At 48.3% G+C, this 23,246-nt stretch overlaps 1 protein-coding gene across 8 annotated transcripts in view; it reads left to right on the top strand.

Annotated features, from left to right (window-relative positions):
* The window catches only part of CACNA1B (calcium voltage-gated channel subunit alpha1 B), a 452,780-nt gene that overhangs the window by 210,984 nt on the left and 218,550 nt on the right, over nt 1–23,246 (top strand). For all 8 annotated transcript variants that reach the window (XM_075906063.1, XM_075906064.1, XM_075906065.1 and 5 more), the window contains exon 7: nt 5,751–5,854. In XM_075906063.1, coding sequence (XP_075762178.1) covers nt 5,751–5,854 — 104 coding nt within the window. The remainder of the gene's footprint in view (nt 1–5,750; nt 5,855–23,246) is intronic.

Genomic DNA, 23,246 nt, shown 5'->3' on the forward strand with positions numbered 1-23,246 from the left:
AAATAGCAGCAATGGAGCGTCCACACTACAGCTATTTCGAAATAGCAATTTCGGAATAGGCATTATTCCTCATGGAATGAGGTTTACAGAAGTCGGAATAAGCTGTCCGTCATTTCAAATGTATTTAAAAATAACACAATTGCTGTGTAGACACTCACAGTGTTCTTTTGGAATAACGGCCGTTACTCTGAAAGAACGCTGCTGTGTAGACCTACCCTCAGATTCTGCTCCTTTCTCTGGCACCAATGCGTATTGCAATCTGATGCAAGCTTCCCAATCGCTCTGTGTCTCAGACTTCTCATCTGTTAAACAGGTTAATTTAATCATCTCTTAATACTTGTCTACCTAAGAGGGCATGTGTGATACTTCCCTATTGTCTTAGGCACCTGGGAATTACTAGGTCAGAGGCTCGCTGTTAATGCAAATTGTATTACACTAGTTCATATAGAAACTGCAGCAGCCTCCCCTTGTTTGCTCCGTGGTATGGTTCTGCAGGGAACATCACACTTTTCCTGCCAGCCCCCACCCCCTTCATTAGAGAAAGTGGAGCTGAAAATGGCGGCAAAGTCTTCAGGAGTTTTTACATGCTCCTTTTTCATACCGATGCTGGCATGTGTCCCCTTTGATCAGCACCGTTTGAAGTCATGGAATGTGGAATTTAGCAGCTATACCCACGATTCATTAAGCTCCCCTGGTGATTCCCTCAGCCAGGGGGAGTGTGGAACCGAAAGTAGGTAGGGTCCCTGGAGGTGGAATTTTCCACTGCTGTGACGTACACGGGGTGGGGGAGAGAAGGCCGAGCTGGCAGGTCTCCATTGATCTGTGCTGGCTGGAACAGAAATCCCATCTCGCGTTTGATGGATTTGGGTCGAGCCGAGCGCGGCCGTCGCTCCTTCTCCTCTAGTGTCGAGTAGCTCTGAAAACAGAGACAGCCTCCTCCCCCCGGTGTAACAGGGCAAAAGGGCTCTGTCCCTTGGCATTTTCAGTGCCGCCAAACCACCTGCAAAGTTGCATCCTTAACCCCTCTCCAAGACAAGGGCCAGAGAAGGGAAAGAGGCAGGCTCGCATGCAAGGGTTTCTAGTCAGTGCAGCCGATTGCAGGCAGGAGTGAATTGCTGTCATGCAGATTGTTTGAAAGCATAATCTTAAAATACTTCACGATGAGACGGAGCGTTACTAGTGCAATGAGGCAAGGTAGCCTAAGGCTTTAGCATGGATTAGATTAACAAGAATGTATGAGGATTGGGCTAGACAGCGTCGGGGAGGTGTGATTCCCAGCTCAATTAGATACACGCATGCTAGCTCTGCTCAAGGTGCTGCTTACGAGCATTGTGGCCACAGTGGCATGGGTGATGGCTTGGGCTGGCCACCAACGTTCCCTCCATTTTTTTCCCATCCATGTGTGGAATAATTTTATGTGGACTGAAGCATGTGTGAATGTGCACCACCAATAGAAACACAGGCTGCCAGCTGCTGCTAGCAGTGGGCACTCTCCAGATCAGATGGGTGGCCTTTGAATCTCTCCCGGGTGGCCACCCAAGCGCACAGCGTAGTGGGAACCCTGCTGGCCACCCAAGTGTAATCTGGCCCTAACTCCTCCTAGTTTATTCACCGAAAGTATTTGCCAGATTTGACCTGCGTTTGCAAAGAGTTTCAGTTGCCCCCGAACAGCATTTTTCCTCCTGCAAATTCAAGTGAAAAGTGGCTGTGGGATAAATGCCCGGAAGATTGTGAGGTGCCGTGGTGGGGGCATCTGCCCTGCACTGGCTAAAGAAGGGTTAAATGCAGCCCTGGGTGAGGGCTGGGCTGTGGCAGATACAGCCAATTGGGGCCCAGCTGTAGCTGTATTAATAAGGGCTCCGGCTGGGGCAGAGACTCACTTGCTCTTGCTCCAGTTGTGGCTGGGAAACTAGAGGCTTCTGACACAGAGCAGGGCTGGGGGAAGGCAGGCAGGGCTGGGGAGCTCTGGCCAGGCAAGCTCCCAGGCTGAGGCCTTGCTCTCAAGACCTGAGGGGACTAGGGGTGCAGGGAGGCAGCCAGGGCAGCAGAAGGCAGCAGGTCCAGACCCCTCGCCAATGAGGAGTGGCCATGCCAGACTGCAGTTTGCCCCTGAGGCTGGGGCTAGATGATGACTGGCCATGGGGTACTGAGGCAAAGTGGGCGTAGGGGGCTGGGGGTTCCCTGAAGGGGAGACCCCAGAGTGTGGGGCACTGTGGTAGGGTCCTAACACAAGATGATGGACAATAACAGGTAACAGTAGGTGAGACACTGGCCGAAAGGGGGCGCTCCAGGCTGAAATAAGCTAATTCCCAAGTGACCAGCAGGAGGCGCCATGGTGGTGAGTCACGCCCTGTTATAGCTGCTCAGATACTGTGGAGATGGGGGCCATGTAGAAACCCTTAGCTGGATACACGTGTTGGGCTTATAAATTGCTACCTCACTATTGCTACTAGTGCGAGTGCAGCAGTCCTGAAGATGCTGGGAACTGCCCACAAGCACCTTCTGCATCTTGATACAGTGTGGTCCCGTCATTACAAGTATTTTATTTCCATCCCTTCCCTATCCAGCTAGTGCTGTGACTGGGACTGAGTGGCGCAAGCCATCAGCCAGGCATTAACTGGAAGCATAAAAATTGATTTGATCTCGGCTTCCCCCAGTTAATGAACAGGGCTGGAGTTGGGAGGTGGGAGTCAAGCCCAGCCTCTCCACTAATGCCCTCTGTGGTTCAGCATACCCGGACAGCTGCAAGGCTCTGCCGAGACGTGGGAGTTCCTTCTTCCTGGCAGCTCACAGACTGATTCATGAAAGCGTCTCTTTGGGGCGGAGGTGGTGCTATAAGTTGTGTCCAGACATGAATTCTTAGTGCTGTGGAGAACAGACCCCCCTCTTGTGTGGACTCTAGAACCTCCTGTGACACTCCATCCCTTGGGGAGTGCCTTGGAACCTCGTTTTCTATCCTTGTGGTCTTACATATAAGGGATAGGTTATGATCTTCTGAAAGTCATTTCTTTTGTCTCCTCAATGCGTAGGAAGGTATGAGAAAGTGTTGTATGGTTGTCACTAAAACATGCTGTGTGTTTGGGAGGTGTCCTCACACTAGCTCTACAGAAACAATGACAGAGGAGGTAACCGACACCTAGGTGGTGCTGTTGAACCGACATCACCAGCTGGCTGTGTTAGAGGAGTGACCAGAGTTATTTCTGCTGAAAAGGACCTGAGGATTACTGTGGATGAGAAGCCTGGATATGAGTCAACAGGGTGCCATTGTAACCAAGAAGGCTAATGGCATATTAGGCTGCATTAGTAGGAATATTGCCAGATCTAGAGAAGTGTGATTATTCCTCTTTATTCGGCACTGGCGAGGCCACATCTGGAGTATTGCCTCCAATTCTGGGCCCCCATTACAGAAAAAATGTGGATGCATTAGAGAAAGTTCAGTGGAGGGCAACAAAAATGATTGGAGGGTGGAGCACATGACTTAAGGGGAGAGGGATCCGTCCATCCATCCATCCAAAGGTTTGTAGCTAGAACAGCATGAAATGCTGCCAGAGATCATTTGTAAGCCCCCAGACAGTTGCCATAGGTATTTATGGATACATTAGTTATTCAGAGAAATGTTCTTCATGAATCTTCTCCTTAGTCTCCGTCATTTGAGGAATGGTTTGTGTCAACATATATGTCGCCAAGAGCGAATCACAAGCTGTTTGCCACCATTAATACTTCAGGTGTTTCTTGTCTGCAATTCATACTGTGTCATCGCTCACTTAAGTCACATGGTATTTGTTTTTGCTCCCCGATTGGATGACTCTCAAACCCCACAAGGAGCTGTCAAGATGGCTTCAAGAATGCACATGGTGCAAATATTTGTCAGTGCATCTATGACATTTCCTTTTCCTGTGAATGCTGTTTTGAGCAAAATTTCACTTGCACAATGTTGACGAATAGTGAATAGAAGGCATGGCACATTGTGAATGAAAGGCTATGTCAAAATGAGTTGTTAGATTTTGTACAAGCCAGTGCTCACAAGTACAGCCGTATTTGCCAAGTTCTGTTTACAATCTATCAGACATTTCAGGCCTGCATCGGGGTGGGAGAACTGTGTCATTCCTTCATCATTGCAAAAGGACAGGTATAAATTTTCCCTGTTTTCCCCCTACAACTTTTGCATTAGCTGATTCACAAGTTGCTGCATTCTGCATCCACAAGAAAAGAATCTGAGCTCTCCAAGGTACTTAGGTTGGGTATTAGCCACACCGCATTTCACTTTTAAGCAATTACTTGAAGAGCTCCCTTGTGGTTAAAGAATGAAGAAATTTTGTCAGAAACTATAACCTGTGCTTCTTCCCTGCTCCTTCCTCCAGTACGCACACTTGCTTACTCAGAAAGTTTTAGACGCTGGTTTTGATGATGGTCTCTAAAAGTGTGCAATAAGCAAATATGGCATTGGCATGACTCTAAAGAATGCTCAGGGAGGCAGCTGTGTTAGTCTGTAACTTTAAAAACAATGAGCAGTCCTCGTTAGAGACTAACAAATATGTTGTATCATTGCACTTTCATGGGTAAAATCCACTTCATCAGAAAGCTCGTGAGATAATATATTTGTTAGGGTACTTCTACACTGCCCACTTATTTCGAAATAAGCTATTCTGGAATAGTTATTCCGAAACAGTTTATTTCAAAATAACACATTTATGCTGTAGGGAAGTCTCAACATTAGTCTGAGGCAGACTTCCCTAATGTGGATGCGGTACCTGGATTTAGAGCCCCAGGATGCACTGGGGAGAAATAACTTTAGAATGGCCCTGGGGAGAAGCTATTTTGACATAACAGCAGTGGAGCATCCACACATGCCTTATTTTGAAATAGCTATTTCCGAATAGGCATTATTCCTCGTAGAATGAGGTTTACAGATTTCAGAATAAGCCATCCGTTATTTCAAAATTATTTCAAAATAACAGAATGGCTGTGTAGACACTCACTTTATTTCAAAATAACACTAGTGATCTCGAAATAATGGTGCAATGTAGATGCACTTTTAGTCTCTATGGTGCCACAAGATTGTTCTAAAGAGTTCCCCTTATTTGTTTTGCAGGACGTTTTCTCCTTTTTGTCTTTGGAGTGTGCGTGTGTGTGTGTGAGCGTGTGTGTAAAAGAGAGAGATTCAGGGCATGCTGCGATCTGCTGCATTAATTGCATCACATATAAGAAGACCGCATCTCCCTCGTGTGCTTTATGTCATGATTAAGATATAAATACAACACAGATATAACACATGGTAACTCAGATTCTTACTTGGGCAGGGAATGTAGGGGCTATTTTTGTAATAAGGTGGATGGCTGGGTTGGCTATTTGAAAGTGTGTGTTGGGAAGGACTGACAACAGGCCCATGCTGAGGTCAGAGAGGCCCAGGGCAGGAGGCAAATGGGGCCTTTGCTCCAGGGCACTGTCACCAGCACTGGAGAGGCCTAGTCTTGGGGTGCTTATGAGCCAGCTATTCTTGCTGGAGTTAGTGGCAGTTTTATGAGGTGGATACCTCATGCACATTACCATGAGACCCACATTTGTCATTAATTCTCTTCCGTGGATTTCAGTCATTAGTCCAGCCTGCGTAATGGTACCAATTAATAGTGGTGCAGTTGGTAGGGAGTCTGAAAGGGGGATCCATTGTCCAGTGCCTTGCACTGGGAGATGTTTGCTTTTCTGGGGACTGATTAAAAATTGCTTTTCTGTCTCCCCTTCTCTATCTTCAGACTAATGATGCGGCAGGAAATACCTGGAACTGGCTTTACTTCATCCCGCTTATCATCATTGGCTCTTTCTTCATGCTCAACCTGGTGCTGGGTGTCTTATCAGGGTAAGTAAGGCATCATTGACTTGTCTGTCTCCACCTGGCTGCGCCTGCCAACAGCTGCAACATATCGGTTTGGGTGTTATGGGCAGGAACTGGGACAGGCAGGTGACACCCTATACTCAGCATCTTGCTAACCCCTTTTATCTTCCCTGCAATATTATGTCCTTATGAGGCCACCATGCTGCTGTAATCTGAGAACACCAGTAGGGCGGGTGAAAAGTTGGTAGCCAAGACAGCCCAAGTGTGACTCCAGTTGCCAGGGCAAGGGAATTTCATGAAAAACACTGACTTTAGGCCTTGTCTAGCGAATACTTACTGACGTGCTTAACTGTAAGCACATGAGTAGCCCCACTGAAGGCAGTGAGACTACTCAGATGCTTAAAACTAAGCACGTGTGTATGTATTTGTAATGCATTTGGGTATACCTCCTTCTAGTGACTGGCTCCTGTGAGGGTAACAGCCTGCTACTTACTCCTGGGTGATGGCATTACCTTGGCAGCTCATGCAATGATAGAGGCGGATGCCTTGGGTTACTACCACTATGCTGTCTGTGGCCACATCTACACCACAGACAGCTTGGGACAGTGGGTAGGGTATGCGAGGCTGATGCTGCAGTGAACACCAGGTTATGTCCATGCTGAGGTGTGTAGCTACAGGTGTCAGGGGAGGTTTTGGCAGAGGAGAGGCGACGGGGAAAGGCCCCAGAGGGTCACCTCATCGGTTAGATGGAGGAGACGCTGCTTCAGTTGCAGTGGGGGAGGTCTAGGTTGGATAGTAGGAAAAACTATTTCCCTAGGAGGGTGGGGAAGCACTGGGATGGGTTCCCTAGAGAGGGGGTGGAATCTCCATCCCTAGAGGTTTTTAAGTCTCGTCTTGACAAAACCCTGGCTGGGTTGATTGAGTTGGGATTGGTCCTGCTTTGATCAGGGGGCTGGACTTGATGACTCCTGAGGCCTCTTCCAGCTCTATGATTCTATGTGTAGAGAGCTGCGTAGGCCAGCCATATAGCGTGGGGTCCAGATGCCTTTACTTACTTATGTTGTGCCCCCTTGCAATTTATACCCATGTGTGTGTGGGGGGGGGGGGGGGGGGAGGGGAATGTGTGTGTGGTGGTGTCGTGAATGTTCCCTGTATGCTGCCATAAGATCTTTGCAGTATAGACGTACCCAGATCGTATGAAACCACCAGCACTGCCAATTCTTATGATTCCATTTCCCATCTTGAGATATTTGGTGTTTTTCTTAAATACCCGTGTGAGGGGGTTTCTCAGGCCTTTCCTGCCCCCCAGCTGGAGCTATTGGCTCCCTGACTCCTCCCCCCCCCTCAAGGAAAATCCACTCAAAGCAGGCTAGCAACAAGACAGTCCTCCAGAGGTCTAGAAGGGCCTGAAAGAAATGCCGACCAATCCAGCCAGCCGATCAGCTAAGAAAGCTTGCCGGCTTCTCCTCGGGAAAGAAGGGGAGACTGAAACAGAGGAGGTGTTGCTCACTGCTAGTCCAGGGCCCCACAGCTGGGCGAGGCCTTTGCCTTTGAGTGGGGCAACTAAGTGCTTGCCTGTGACGTTTGGGTTTTTGCACAAAAGTGCAAACAGTTGAGTCCTGACTCTATTTTGTTATCCGGCTGTCAAGAACGTGACACTGATTTGCTCCAAATCAGTGGCCAGACCTTATGGATTAAGGTAGGATTTGTCCCTAGAGGAGGAGTTATGGAGAGGCCCCACCCACCATGCCTCAGCTCCTGGAGTCCTGTGATTACAGGAGAGCGTGAGCTTCCATTTCAAAACTGAAAATGAATTTCTAGCCCTTATAGTTAAGGGCTGTGTCTACACTGGCACCTTTTCCCGGAAATGCTTAAAACGGAACAGTTTTCCGTTATAAGTATTTCCGGAAAAAGAGCGTCTACATTGGCAGGATGCTTTTCCAGAAAAGCCCTTTTTCCGGAAAAGCGTCTACATTGGCCACGGATGCTTTTCCGGAAAAAAGCCCCGATTGTCATTTTCGCGATCGGGGCTTTTTTGCGGAAAAGACTACTGTGCTGTCTACACTGGCCCTTTTCCGGAACAGTTTTCCAGAAAAAGGACTTTTGCCCGAGCGGGAGCAGCATAGTTTTTCCGGAAAAGCATCTGATTTCTTACAGTAAATCGTCACTGCTTTTCAAGGGGCCAGTGTAGACAGCTCGCAGCTTATTCCGGAAAAACAGCTGCTTTTCCGGAATAAGTGGCCCAGTGTAGACACAGCCAAGGAGGCCAGCTTGAAAATGTAGAGTGAAAAAGCTCAAAACCCATCAGGCAAATAAAATTAACTCAACTTTATGTTCTAAGACTCACTAAGTTTAAGACAGCTACTAAAGTCAGATCCTAACCTGAACATCCCCAGCCTCTGTGGGTATTTGGATCTGGGTTTATCATCCAGACCCACCTCAATAGCATACAAGTCCTTGCCGTGTGTGTAACTGGGTGCCAGAGCCCGTTCAATAAATCAGTATTGGGCGTGTGCACGTGCCCCTAGATTTACCTCTTGCAGCACGGTTCTCTGCCCCTGGCATCACAACCCTATGTTTGCTGATCGCCATTCGGGTAGCAAGACAGGAGTGTGCAGCTGTGGTGAGGAAAGGGTTAATGCTGCTCAGATGTAAAAGTCCTTGAACATTGCAGCCTCTGCTCTTTCTCTGTCCTAGGTAGCCAGGGAAAGAACAGACCCTTACCTAGTGGGTTTTTTAAGAGTCTCGACAGCCACAGATCCTCCTGTGTTCAAAGCAGGTGTATGGGGAAAGTAGGGAGCGGCTTTGTGAGAGGGTTAGGAAAGCTGCCCTCGGGCATGGAGGATGCAGCTGGCCTGTGTTATGGGCAGAGCCCGATTCAGCAGCAGGTGACTGTGGCGTTGAGCTTGTGGGGCACCAAGCTTGGGGTACTGTTTTTGTTGTTAGTGACAAAAGGGAAAACAGAATGTTGAAGTCAGATGTTTCAGGTGTTCCATATGTGGATACGTTTTTCATTATCTCCTAGAATGTTCTGGATCTTTGTAGGATCTCACAGGGCCATCCAGAAGTGCTTAGAGATGGCATGAGTAAATACAGATTTCCCGATCTTAGCATGGAAGTTTATCCTCTTACATGGCAGGGATACATCATGAATGCAAATTGCACATCAAAGTTGTGAAATGGGCTACAAATATAGTTAAAACATGCACTTGGGAGATCTGGTTCTGCCACATGCTTCTTGGGCAAGTCAGGTCAGCCACTCTGTGCCTCAGTTTCCCCATCTGTATTACAAGGGTCATAATAACAGACCTCACAGGGGAAAACTCAAGATTTTTACAGAGTTTCATGAGGAACATCCCCAGAGAAGAGTCTAAGAAAGATCCAAACATATTTAATTAATTGTAATCTAATTAGCATGATTTTACTATCATGCCCATATCTATATCCCTTCCTTTCTTTCTCTTCAAGAATGTGAAGAAGTGAGTTGTCTCTCACAAACTTATGGCTTAATACATTTGTTAGTCTTCATGGTGCCACTGACTCCTTGTTGTTTTTGCTGAAACAGAGTAATACGGCTCCCCCTCCCAACCACATGGGCCGACATTAGCCACATTGCTCACTGCACTGCTGGAAGGTGCTAAACATTGCGGTGATGAGAGGAACATAAGAGCCTGGGTGGAAGAAAATGGCAAGTTACTGTGTTTAATTTTAGACCTGCTGGTGATGTAGCCGTGCATTCCTGCCAGCAGTGATCAGTGCCATTACCGCCCTGGGCGAGTGCTCCAGAGCAGCACAAAGACATGTATGCCTGTTGAAGTTACAGGAAAAATCCTTTACTTTACGGGAAGAGTTTTTGCCAGCAGAGTGTTTGATCATTAAGAGACAAAGGGGGAAATTGTGACCCTAGTCAAAACTATGACAAAACTCCCATTGACTTCAATAGGATAGGATTTCATCTAAGGACTTCATATTAATCTACAGTACAGCTGCACCCAGCAGACAGCAACCCCCTCTGCCATGGACAGCCCCAGCTATATGCCCTCTTCCTGTTGCTGTAAAACAGAGGCATACGTGGCTTTGGGGCTGGGGCCCTAATAGGACCATCATCAAAAGTATTTATCTGGCCCCCATTATCATTATTCCCTACTCTCCTGGCAGGTAGGGCAGTGCTGCTGTCCCTGTTGTATGCCTGAGAATCTGTAGTGTGGAAAGGCCAGCTGGCTTGCTCAAGGTCCCACAAAAGGCTGAAGTAGTGTAAGGGCTTGAATGCTGGTCTCACAAGTCCTAGGTCAGGACCCTAATCAATGTCCCATTCTTCTCTCATGAGTGGTATGTGTGTGATGAGGTACTTCCAACACCTGGACCTTGCAAACGACATCAACATGTGCATGGCCCTTTTTTAAAAATGTGATTTCTAGTTGTGTGAATGGCTTCAACTTGCCACTGCTGATGACACGGAAAGACACAGAATAGATCTTGAACTAAATGGCTCTTGGGTACTTAATGATCTGGATGATGGGATGGATTGCAAGCTTGCAGATGATTCTAAGTTGGGGAGAGAGGCTGGAGGGGCGCGACCTAGATAATATGGAGGATTGGGCTGAAAGAATCTGATGAAGTCCAACACGGATAAGTGCAGAGTCCTGCACTTAGGGTGGAAGAACCTTTCACTGTTACAGGCTGGGGACCGACTGGCTAAGCAGCAGTTCTTCAGAAAAGGACCTGGGGATTCCAGTGAACAAGAAGCTGGGTATGAGCCAATAGTATGCCCTTGTTGCCAAGAAGGCTTATGACATATTGGGCTGCATTAGTAGGAACTTTGCCAGTAGATCTGACGGAGGTGATTATTGTGTTCCATTGGGCACTGGTGAGGCCACATCTGGAGTATTGCGTCCAATTCCGGGCCCCCCCACTACAGAAAGGATTAGGACAAATTGGAGAGAGTCCAGAGGAGGGCAACACAAATGATTAGGGGGCTGGAGCACGTGACTCATGAGGAGAGGCTGAGGGAACTTGTCTTATTAGTCTTCGGAAGAGAAGAATAAGAGGAGATTTGATAGCAGGTTCAACTACCTGAAGAGAGGTTCCAAAGAGGAGGGAGTCAGGCTATTTTCAGTTGTAGCAGATGGCAGAACAAGGAGCAATGGTCTTAAGTTGCAGTGTGTGGAGGGGTCTAGGTTCAATCTTAGGAAAAACTACTTCATGAGGAGGATGGTGAAGCACTGGGATGGGTTCCCTAGAGAGATGATGGAATCTCCATCTTGAGAGGCTTTTTAAGTCTCCGTTTGACAAAGCCCTGGCTGGGATGATTGAGTTAGGGTTGGTCCTGCTTTGAGCAGGGGACTGGATGAGATACCTCCTGAGGTCTCTTCCAAACCTCATCCTCTATGATTTATCATTGTAATTAGGTTTTAATGGATTCCTTTCTGATGCTTGCATTAGGCCCCTTTCCCAGAGTAGCAATGGACATGCTATAGATTTCTGACCTGTTTAAAGAGACACCATCATCTTAAAAGCTGTCATCAATAATAATAAATAACTTCAAACACAAATGAAATTACCTAAATTCCCAATAGCAGTGGTGATTATGAAAAGAGCAGTAAGAAAAAAAAAATAAATAAAAAACTTTAAAAAAGACAATCTTTCTAAAAGCTCACTAAAAGACTACAGACTTATTTACAACTTTTTTTTGCATTAGGTATTTACATTTATAATGAAAAATAGTTGCTGTGTGGAAGGCAAGGATAAAGTAATTGAGGTGATTGATCAATTCTTCTGTTGGTGAAAAGGAGGAAGGCTTCGAAGACGCTGTAATTCTTCTAAGGCGGCTTTATGACAAACATCGTCACCCATTAATTTGTTTGGATCGATTTTGTTGATCTCTACGCCTTCTAAAGAATGTACTCGACTAAGTGCAACAAATGGTTGAGCTGGTGCAAAGTATTGAGAGACAAGGTTCACAACTGCTCTATCCACTGAGGTCCTTTGTAGTTTGTGGACAGACATAGCAGAAATGTGGATGATTGCAAACATTCGCCACTCCGCCAAGCCGTATCCAAAATTCGCTTGAAATTGACATCTGATTGGCTCAATGATGTGCTTGCCGACATCGCCTTCAAATTCAATTTCAACTTTAGGAATATCGGTTTTGTGAATTTGATTGCGGCAGAAGTAGGGTCATATTTTATTGGTAATGGTGCCAATTTTGCCATTGACTAAGCCTTTTGCTTGGTCAACATTGTACTGAAGCATAACTTTAGTGCCCAGATGTCCAATTATTTTTGTAATGCCTGCCATTCAATTGATCTTTGTTGGGATAGCTTGATAAAGGTTAGGCACTCGTCTTCTCTGCTCAGTGAGGGCATCTTGCACTGTGATTGTGAACATTTGGAGGTTTGCATTGTCTAAACTGGACAAAACTTGATTATTGTGGTTGTCTACCATTTTACAAGTTGGTATGATTCTCAAAGCTTTTGCAGGTGAAAAGCCCCCTTGTTGTTTGCTTTCCTCACATTTACGCAGTAAAATATTTAGTTCTCCTGTGAGTTTTTCCTCCCAAAGATTTTCCTCCCAAAGATTATTTAAAATTTTGATAAATGTTGCATCCACTCGCTGTCGCATGTTTTCAGTCAATTCACAAAAGCTAAAGAGGTACCAGAAATGCACAGCAGGTCTCATTGAAGCAGGTTGCTTGTAAATGGGTCTGCCTGATGCTGGTGAAAGTTGAAGGATATAGCTATTTCATAGAACTGGAGGGGACCTTGTGAGGTCATTGAGTCCAGTCCCCTGCCCTCACAGCAGGACCAAGTACCATCCCTGATAGATTCACCCCAGATCCCTAAATGGCCCCCCCTCAAGGATTGAGCTCACAACCCTGCGTTGAGCAGGCCAATACTCAAATTACTGAGCTATCCCTCCCCCTGATCACTGAAGAGCAAGATGTTCAAGCCTCCAGCTGCTCCCAGTGTGGCTGGACTTGAACCCACCAGCCTGTCCTCCCCAGGCAAATCCCTTAAGAGACTCCAGAACCCACCCCACCTTCCTGCCTTCAGAGGGGCCCCTTATTCTGCCTTCCTAATGCAGGAGCCAGCTCCATCCTCTGGGTATGGGGGGGGGGGGGGGGGGGGGGGGAGGGAGAAGAGAAGGGAATCAAGCCCACCACCCTGTGTTCCCCAGGCAAATACCCTATCCCCTAAGCCACTCCAGAACTTTGCAGAAGTCCTTCCAATACCCTTGCAATACAATACAATGCACACCCATCTGTTTGTATACATATATGCATGTGTGTGTGAAAGATGAAAATCCCATGGCAGACAAGAACAGTGGCCGTTTAATAGAAAGGTTGTCTAAGAAATCAAATTACTTTTCACCATTTATCTAGGAATTTCTCTTGTTAGCCATTTATACTGCACTCATCACTATACAGTGTCTGAATACAGGGCAAAGCTAAGTTATTTGAACAGCTACCACTGCTCCTGTCTGCTTTAGAGAGATTTGCACCACCAGTAAGACTAATTGAGAAGCCCTGTAACCATGGAAAGATGGGGTTATACCCAAGCTACTGAAGGAATTGATAAACCCTGTTTTACATCAGTGAAGTGTGTTTAGATTAGGGTGATTCACTGCTTCAGAAAGTCAGGAATGTAACACTGGTGCACTGTTCTCTAATCTTCACCACGACTGTCCTTTCTCTGTGCTGAGAATTTTGTTTCTTTTTCTCTCTCGGTGGGCAGTGCCAATGAACTAGTCTGTCTTGCTTTCATATTCTTATGTACTAACACAATTTGTCAACTTGGGGGTTGCAAACTCTGCAGGTGTGTGCTATTTGTTTTAAAGGGAATTCCAAATAATCCCTTCTACCTTCATTATTAGCCGTGGAAATGAAAGTAAAATAAATAGCCAACAACCATTAAAAAAATTGAGAAAATTTTTTGGCTCTTAAGTGTTAGAAAAACTGAGCTATAAAAATAAACCCTAAATGTCAGACCACACTTGACGTGACAGTGTCCCTTGAGTATACGGCTAAAGATGTAATTAAAAGCATGTTGGCTGTATAATTCAGATTAAATTAGGCTCTGCCTGCTGTAATGACATGCTCCCCCACCCCCATGCATGCTGATCAAAGGGCTGCCAGTGCTCTTGTAATCAGTTAATATTTAAGTACCCTCTTGGAATAGTCTCCTCAGTTTCCTGCTTTTTTTCATCTGATGCTCATCGCTGGAGTGGGTAGCTGGTTTCTCTTCCCCAATGTAAATATCATTCATGGGTCAGAGAGTCAAAGGGGCTCGGTTCCCTTTGAGACATCAAAATAAGTGGCTAGAAAGATGCTCATGCCACTGTGTCTACAATGCTATTTTTAGTAACCTAGCTTCATCAAAGCTAGCTTGGATGTGCTTACACATGGCCTCTACATTGACAAACCCTTGTCATATCTAGTTACTATCACATTAACCATCAGTCTATAAGGACAAATCAGTGCGCGTTTTCGAATGGTAATCCAGCTGTCCCAGGCTTAAACTGCTCAAGACAAGGTTATTTTAGCCCCATGGCAGGGGTTTTTCTTGTCTACACTAGTGGCTTATCACTGGTGCAGCTGAATTTGAGCAGTTGCCAAAAGGAAGGTCCTCCTTTTGCTAGCGTAGACAAGGCACATGTCTCTGCAGCAGGAACAAAGCTGTGTCTATCCTGACAGCCGGGTGCAGTTTGGATTTTCTGAACGTGCTTACCACTATCCTTTTGAGCCATTTATCAGGCAGGAGTAACCTAGTAGACCTCAGTGCCAGTTGCTCCTCTCAAATTGAATACATGCCCCTTCCTTCTCTGCACTACAATGATTCATCCATATTTTCCCCCTTACAGGGTGTCTTCTGTGTTCCTTTTGAATGCCAGGGGTCTCCACTCCTGTCCCTTCACCCCATTCCTTCCCCATAGCATGATCCCACACCACAGGCACTATCCTTCTAGCTGAGCACGAGAAGGTAAGATGCCCTTCAGAGATGACTGATGCCAATAATTCACCTGACTGGCGTCTGGTTTACTGGGCTAACCCTCCCATTCATAAACAACAGTGGCCCGTGTACTTGATCAAGTTGGACAGATACAGTGTGTGTTTGGCTATCCATCCATCAACCCAGTCATGTGTGCACTTGAAAACACATCAAATGGGCTTACAGTGTCAACATGCACTCTTCAGATACCGAGACAGTGGTAAAATCCCTTTAAGGAGGAAAATCTTTACAGCAAAGAAACCAAATTAAGAATGCGAGCAAAGTTTCCCATGCAACATTCAGTGAGCCCACCCAATGTAGGAGTTTCTCAGGCTTTGTTCGTATTAGTGAACTGGACAAGTTGAACTGATCCAACGTAACCACAAACAGGTCTGTGTGTCCATACTAGCTTGGCTGAATCCATTTGTGTTGTCCCACAACCACAGCAATGTAGTCCTGAACTGTTTCATTTGCAGTGACCTCTGGGTCCCTGGGTTAGCGCCCAGAAGCAGGAGAGCCCACCAGACTGCTAATGCACTACGGAGCCATCGCAGAAGCACTAGCGGACCCGTTTTAATTTATTTGCACCCCCTTTGGCACAGACCTGGTCACGTGTTAACTGTTCAACACAGCCTGCTGCAAGGTGGTTTGGACGTGAATGAGGAGGTAACAGTGGCCAGTCATGAGCCAATATACGTTTTTGCCCACTGTAAATATTAGTCTAGGCCTGTGTCATTGGTTGGGATTACACCACGGCAGGAGCCAGGGGAGAGGTGTTATCACACAAGGGTGGTTGTGAGCTTCTTTCAGAGCCTTAGCCTGGGACTGAATTAGGCATTTGCTAACAGTTTCTCCGTTTCCACCATCTGTGGTGTCAGCGGTGGGAGCACAAGGGGCTGGTAGCTACCAGCATTCCTCCCACAGGAGCAGCGAGTAGAGCTGCTCACAGGGACAGCGCTTAAAGTGTGCCCGGTTGAAGTGGGGGCCCAGCCCCCTGAGGCAAGCCCCCTCTGCTCGGCTGCTCTTCCTTATGAGGTGGGCCAGTGGGGCAAGCAGCCAATCAGCACTGAAGCAGAAGCTCTGTGAGCAATGACTGACAGCTGCTCTGACCCTCCCACTTCTCCTCTTCCTCCCAGCAACACTGGGCCTAGGGAGGGAAAGAGGGAGCTCTTGCAGCCCACCACCAAGACACGGAAGAGCCCCAGCAGGGGAAGAGAGGAGGCTGTGGGGGTGGCAGAACAGAAGCAGGAGCTGGAGGGTGCAGAACTGATGGGGGGCTGGGTGATTTGGGGGCAGAGGGGTAGATTGAATTGCTGAGGAGATGGTGGGATGATGAGAGAGCCCCCCCCATCTTTTCAGACCATGTTCAGCATTGCTGGGAGGGGCGTTATGTAGTTGCAAGTGGCTCCCTCCAGATGTGCACCCAAAAGGTTTTAATCTGAATCTCCTGAGTGTAAAGGATGGTGCTGGACTTGTCCTGGACATGAGCTTTTCCATGGCATTGATGGTGGCCTGTGGGGTATTGCAGCCCAACCAAGAAGCAGAAATAACCTTTTTGGGGCCTCTGCTCCCAGCTGTAACCAGAAAGTGTGGAGACCTACCAAGATGGTAGCTAGCACCCTTTCTCCCCCTGGCCTAGACAAACCTGTGCAGCATCTAGCCTGGCTGCGTGCAGGTATCAGCAACAGCCACAGCCTTGCTTATACCTACCACTCGGAGCACGGCCGGTGGAGCTGGAAGAGTGGGAAGGGGTCCTAGTATTGGCAAGGTGTTGATCTGAATGACTTTGACTTCAGATGAAGTAAAACACCCCGTCCTCGTGATGGTGAGAGCCCAGCGTGTTGTTTGCCACAGCCAGATCGGCAGCACAGGCAGGGCCTGTCAGAGCCCGTGAACAGAAAGCATGCCTGTTACTGCTCCGTCTCTCTCGATAGTGAGAATGATTCTGGCTTCAAGGGGCCAGGCTTAATGCTTTTCCGCTGTGACAGGGTGAGGCCAGAGAGCGCTGGAAGAGCACTCGAAGGGAGGTATGTGAGCCCTAGATTAAGCAGGTCTCTGTTCCCTGGTAAATTGGCAGGGGCTGGCCTAGAACCGGCAGGAACTTTCCAGAAGTAGTCTGGACAGTCAGGCCAGTTGGAACGCCTGGAGCCTTCCAGAGCCAAGGGAGTCAAGCTCATCAGACCACCTGGGGCCAATCAAGAGCCAGTGGAGACTGGGTTAAAAGGGCTCCTCTTCTTAGTTCTGAGCCAGGTGAGGAGGAGGGAAGGAGCCAAAGCTCTGAGAGCGAGAGGAGTCCGGGTGAGAGCTGGGAACTGCCAGCCAGGCAGAGGGCCGTGGACGGGCAGGACAGAGGGAAGGTCCTGGGAGGGATCGTTTGGGGGAAATGGCCCAGGAAAGTAGTTGCCAGACTGGGTGTAGAACAGACCCCCTCTGTTAGGGTCGCTGGACTGGAACCCGGAGTAGTGGATGGGCCCGGGTTGCCCCCAACCCTCCCCACGCCACCACAGAGTCTGCCCCTGGGTAGGGAGACCAGGACTACAGAGGGGTTTCACCCCACACTATGGACTGGCCTGTGAAGAACATGGTTCAGCAATCCAGGAGCCCTGCCTCTCGCAAGAGAAGAGGCCGTGCGGAGGGTCACAGCGAGCCTCTGAGGCTGAGCCCGGCCTGCCAGAAGCACAGGACCCCTGGGCACAGCCAGAGCTCTGCCGCATGGTGCATTTGAAAAGCTTGTCTCTGGCTTGGCCTCCAGGCTGCTGATTGTCCTGGGAGAGCTGCTGCAGCACTCATGGTTCACAGTAACAACACGTCTTAAACCTCTCCTGCCAAAGCTCATTTTGAGCAGGTTGCGCCCTATCACGATGTCGTCTGAACTGAACTTTCAATACGTCCTCCTCCCGTTGGCTGCTATTTTCTCTGCACTGAGGCAGTGTGTGTCCTAGATTATCGCTGCTTCCCATCTCTTACAGCCTCCCTGGGGGAGTCTTATCTTTGTTCTTTACCCTTGCATGTTGGGTAACGGCGGCTTCAGTGCTGATGAGTGCAGCCTATTGGCTGGGCGCGCCCAGCTCCGCTAAGACCTCTGGCTTCGTGGCTGCTTTTGCAAAGATTCTCCCATTCAGAAGCTTCGGCTAGATTGAGATCATAAGACTTCATCTTTTGAGACCTGCATAGAGACAGGAGGATAGGGAAAGGCGAATTAATTGATCATAATGGGAGAAAATTTCCTCCGTCCTCTCTTTTCTCATCATGAGGGACAATCCCTCATTTTCCATCCAGCTTTACTTTCCACGTTTTCCTGCTGCGATCTCGCTTGGGCTGATATCAATTATTTGCCTCAAATGCTGCATTGTGGAAAGGGAGGTCACTGCACTATATGTATCTTGCATTCATCTCAGATTCACGCTCTCTTGCTTTGGGGGATCTTTATTGCAGGGCTTAGCCCATCTTTCGGCTCCACATTAGAAGGCAGCCAGCATACGTGGTGGGTGTTGACTCTCCATTCTTCCCCATGGCCACCTCACTTTGTAATAAACCCATTGCTGGAAACAGCAGAGAGACTACTTAGAAAAAACCCCTCTGCAACCTGCAGAGGTGAGAGCAGAATTTCTGGTCGACTAAGAGCTCAATGACCTGGCTTTAGTGTGTGGTCCACTAAAGAGCCTCAGGAGCTGTGTGACATTCACGCAAGGTGTTGCACCTTTGCCCCTGCTGGAAGGGAGGTGGAGGTTAGAGCCGTGAAGGCACGAACCTGTTTAAAATCGAAACTGACACAAGCTGGGTGTAATGACAAAGAGGCTTGCATGGGCAGTGGGTAAAGGCTGGGATGGAGGAGGCAATCCCCCTAGCTCTGCCCCCAACTTTGCCCCTTCTGCCCAGACCTCACCCCCAATACCATGGGGAAGGAGGAGGGCGCACGGCCCCACCCTCCCTGGCCCCGGAGCACTGGGCAGGGAGGGGGGCACGCGACCCCAGACTCCCTGGCCCCGGAGCACTGGGGAGCTTGAAAGGGCATTTGAGGACTCATCTCTGGGCCTTTCTAATTACCGGTCTCTGGGACTAGATGGTGCTTTCTCTGTTCGACTCGCTCCGTGCTCAGGAGACAGGAACGGTGGCGAAGCCGGGATTGATGTGAGCCTCGCTCGCTCTCCATGTGATGCTTTCCTCCCTTCTCAGCTAGCCCAGGAGAGCTCATTTTTCCTCCGTGCCAGCAATGAGCGGGAAGCAGCAGCAGCAGGACTGATTGAGCCTCGACCTTGGCCCTTCCCAAGATAAATGCCGGCTATTAGCAAGGGCTGGCAGTTCCGCCAGCGGGGCTTCTCCTGCCCTGCAGGTAGCCCTGTGTCTGAGACCAGACAGGAAGCAGCCCCGGGGGTGGGGAATCTCTCTCCCAAGCGCAGCACGGCCAGCTGGAAGGCCAGATGGGCTGGGCCAGCACTGGCATGCTGGGGAGTTGTGTGAAGCTAGAGAGAGCTCTGAGGGCAGCTCTGCAGCAACATGCTCTGTCATCTGCCTCAGCCTCCAGTCCCAGTCCTGCTTCGTGCTTCCTCGAAGCGCATCCGTGAATGTCGGCGGGTTAGGCGTCTGCCTCAGGTGCGGGTGCCATTCCACAAGCGCCTGGATGCTCCGGAAAAATCGGCACCCCCTCTCCCTGGGCACCTGCTTCCCGTGCAGCTTTCGAGCCCCTCGGTTTCCTGGTGCTAGCTGTCTTTCATCAGCACCCGCACTGCAGTGACTGTGCCACACCTGGGCCGGGCACACAGCCATGCTGGGATGGTTCTGCCATGGGGCAGGGTAGGGGAGATGAGGAGAGACGGAGCAGGGAGGCGGCAGCCCTTGGGCACTGCAAAGCTGAGCTCTGGGTGGGCCTGAAGCCCCACCCCCTTCTCCAAGCCCCACCCCCTCCCTCCCAACCTCATTCACATTTATAGGGCTGGGGTGGGTAGCTGGGCCACTTTTATAGGGCTGCTTCCAGCTAGCAGGACTAAGGCAGGATTCCTGCCTGTTCTGACCCCGCACTCTCAGAAGTAGCCAGCATGTCCCTATGGCCCCTGTGCAGAGAGGCCAGGAGGCTTTGTGCTCCCCGTGTCCTCAGGTACCACCCCTGCAGTTCCCATTGGGCACAGGTTTTTGGCCAATGCACTGCAAACTCCTGTCTAACTTGTAGCCCCTTGTCCCTCCTAGATCTCCCTTTGCTCGGTGCTGCCAGGTCTCTTTCTCCCACTGGATATGGGCTTCAGATTATTCTCCCCTCCCCCCGATTTACTGGCTTTCACTTTTAAAGACAAATTTAATTTTATTTTCTACCCATGTTTGTAACCTCTCAGCAGCTGCTCTGCTTCGTGCACTGAAGAGAAATATGTTCTTTCCTCTCCTCGCCCATCCCTCTCCACCCCATGGCTCCTATCTGCTGGTATGAATAATTCAGCTGCTGCCGAGCCTGCCTTTGTTCTTTGCACATGAGAAACACCAAAGGTTGGCAGCGTTCAGGTGGCTGGACTGCGTGAAGGTCGGCATGGCGGGGGACTCTGTTCTCCTGCAGCCATCTCCCTGAGCTACCATTTCAGGTTCTTAGAGGTCTGCTGCATCGTAAGGCATCTAAAACTCAAAGGGTTGCTGGCCCTGTTTCAATCGACACTTCCCCACTGAAAGTACGTTCATGTGGCGCTAAACAAGGCAGGAATGAAAGGAAAAACAGCCTGTGGTTAACCCTGCTCAGGTCCTGAGCTTTGCTGCTGTCTCTCAAATAAACTCCCCTTCCTCTTCCTTCACTGTCTTTTTCTATCTCCTCTTCATAGCTGCCATTCCCCTTTTAACTCCTGGGCCCATTCCTAAGCATCTTTAGAAGTCAATGGGATTGACAGATGCTCAGCATTGCATGCCATTTGCATTTGCAAGTTTATCAGCATTTAAGAATGCTTTGCACTCTGAAGTCTTTCTTTCTTTCTTTCTTTCTTTCTTTCTTTCTTTCTTTCTTTCTTTCTTTCTTTCTTTCTTTCTTTCTTTCTTTCTTTCTTTCTTTCTTTCTTTCTTTCTTTCTTTCTTTCTTTCTTTCTTTCTTTCTTTCTTTCTTTCTTTCTTTCTTTCTTTCTTTCTTTCTTTCAAGTTGGCCGTGTCCAGACTCAGGGGTTTTTTCGGGAAAAGTAGCCTTTTCCCGAAAAAACTTCCCCTGCGTCCAGACTCAAGCTGCGTTCTTTCGAAATTATTTTGAAAGAACGCGGCTTTTCTTTCGATGGCGGTAAACCTTGTTTCACGAGGAAGAACTCCTTCTTTCGAAAGTTCCTCTTTCGAAAGAAGGCGTTCTTCAATGTAAATAGGGCTTCTTCAAAAGAGAGCATCCAGACTCGCTGGGTGCTCTCTTTCGAAAAAGCGGATTGCTCTTTCGAAAGATCGCGTCTAGACTGCAGGCGGATCTTTCAAAAGAGGCTCTTTCGAAAGATGCTTTCGAAAGAGCCTCTTTCGAAAGAAGCCTACAGTCTAGACATAGCCTTTCTTTCTTTCTTTCTTTCTTTCTCTCTCTCTCTCTGCACTCCCATTGCTTTTTGTCACTCCTACAGCAGGTTAGACGTGATTAACTGGATGTTTGGAATCACCGAGGGTTGGTGTCCATATGTCTTTTAGTTGTATAAACAGAATCACAAAGTGGCTGCTTTTTGCTGCAGCCAGGAGGGATTGCGCGTTACAATGGATTTACTGTGCTCCAGGAAGACATAGCAGAGATATGAACCTGCAGAATAAATTCTTCCCCTGGAGCATGGATCCGCTTTTCATAACACTAGAACACTAATGCGGTTACTGCAGGAAGCATAAGAGCATTAACGAGATCGGATTCCTAGTGAGACGAGCTGCGGGGGCTTTAAAGGACTTTGTAACCGAGATTTTCAGGAAGGAGAATGTGAGCTTACTGCAGAAAGGTTGGGCTGATATAGTGGAGGCAACACTGAACATTGTGGTAAAGATCTAGTAGCATCATTGAATCCATCCATCTTGCTTACGTGTCCAGATAGTCCTAACCAATAGTCCCATAGGGTTTTGTTTACGCATTTTTGGTGTCTTGAGTAGAATCCAAGATGGAAACAGCTCTCCCCTTGGGTTCTTCCAGAATCCAGGTTTGGAATGCAGGACATTGCTCTAAGGCAATGGTAACATGAAAGGTAACATGAAAATGGTGCTTCTCCATTCCCAGTATCAGGTACTAATTCATTGGTTGCTACCATCACATTTTAATGCCCATTACTCCTTGCAAATCTACAGTTTTTCTCTCCTTTCCTTATATCATAGGGATTGTCCATCTCCTTCTACTGCCCAGATCTGCACTCCCCCTGATTTGTGCAACCTTGTGTCTGGTCCTGCAATGGGCTCTTTTTTTCTTTTAAGATTCCACATTGCACATTGGTTGCTTGCTTGAGGTGTGTCTGTGTGTGTTTCTGAGTGTTGAGCCATCTCTGAGCTAGAAAAAGTGACCCAGCTGGGATGAAGTAAGAATTCCCCTATACCACTCATTTTGGAAGTAGACCAGACTCCTACTCCTTCCATTCCTCACTGTTTCTCCTTCCCGTGCCGGTTCCCGGTCATAGCTGGAAGCAGAAGTGTGAGATCGTGAAAGTGCTTCTCCTTGGGAGATTTTTTTTAGGCAAGTTTTCATTTCCTGAAAGTTTTGGAGGAGATTTTGAGAATTCGCCAGCCTTTAGGAGAACTGCCTTTACCAAACCTTTCGAGGTCCCCTCATTGCTGGTCACACCAAGGATGGACTAAAACTAAGTTGGTCCTTGATTCACCAGAATTTTGGGATGCTTCCCCACATCGTGAAATGGCTCCTTTTCTCTTCTCCCCAACAGACTTCCCCATCCACACAGCCCCCCCACCCCTCTGTTAACTCTTGCCTCCCTCCCACTCCTCAGTCCTTCCTATTCCTGCCAAGTGAGGCAAACTGGCATGTGGCTGTCTGGCACCATTCAGGCAAGCTGGCACCACCACCTGCTGCACTGACAGATTCGCTGCTGGACTCGGTCTTCCTCTGTCTTGGGGGCAGTCTGGATCCCAGGGAACCAAAGAGGTTGCTTTTCCCACCTCTTATTTTCAGCATCAACTGCCCCTTTCTCTATGCTGTTGAATGACTCGGCTGTTTAACATACTGCTTGCTGTTCACTAGCAAGTCTGTTCTTGGGCATTGCCCTATATTCAGCAACAATAGCTTCCAAATTTAGCCTCTGCAGAGCTCATCCATCTCTCTCGGCCTACTTTATTTTTCCACCTAGAGAATTCTCTTCAGCTAGTGACCAACCCAGACACTGCAACATCTGCCTGGTCTGCCAGCTCTAGAAGGAAGAGTGGCCTTCTTACCAGCTGCGTTCATGCGGCAGGGCACCAGTCGGATGGGGGAAGGGGGCATGTTTTTCCACGCAGTGCTGCGTACTGCAGCGTCAGTG

This window comes from Pelodiscus sinensis, chromosome 22 (assembly GCF_049634645.1).
Source record: "Pelodiscus sinensis isolate JC-2024 chromosome 22, ASM4963464v1, whole genome shotgun sequence".
Classification (NCBI taxonomy): Eukaryota; Metazoa; Chordata; order Testudines; family Trionychidae; genus Pelodiscus; species Pelodiscus sinensis.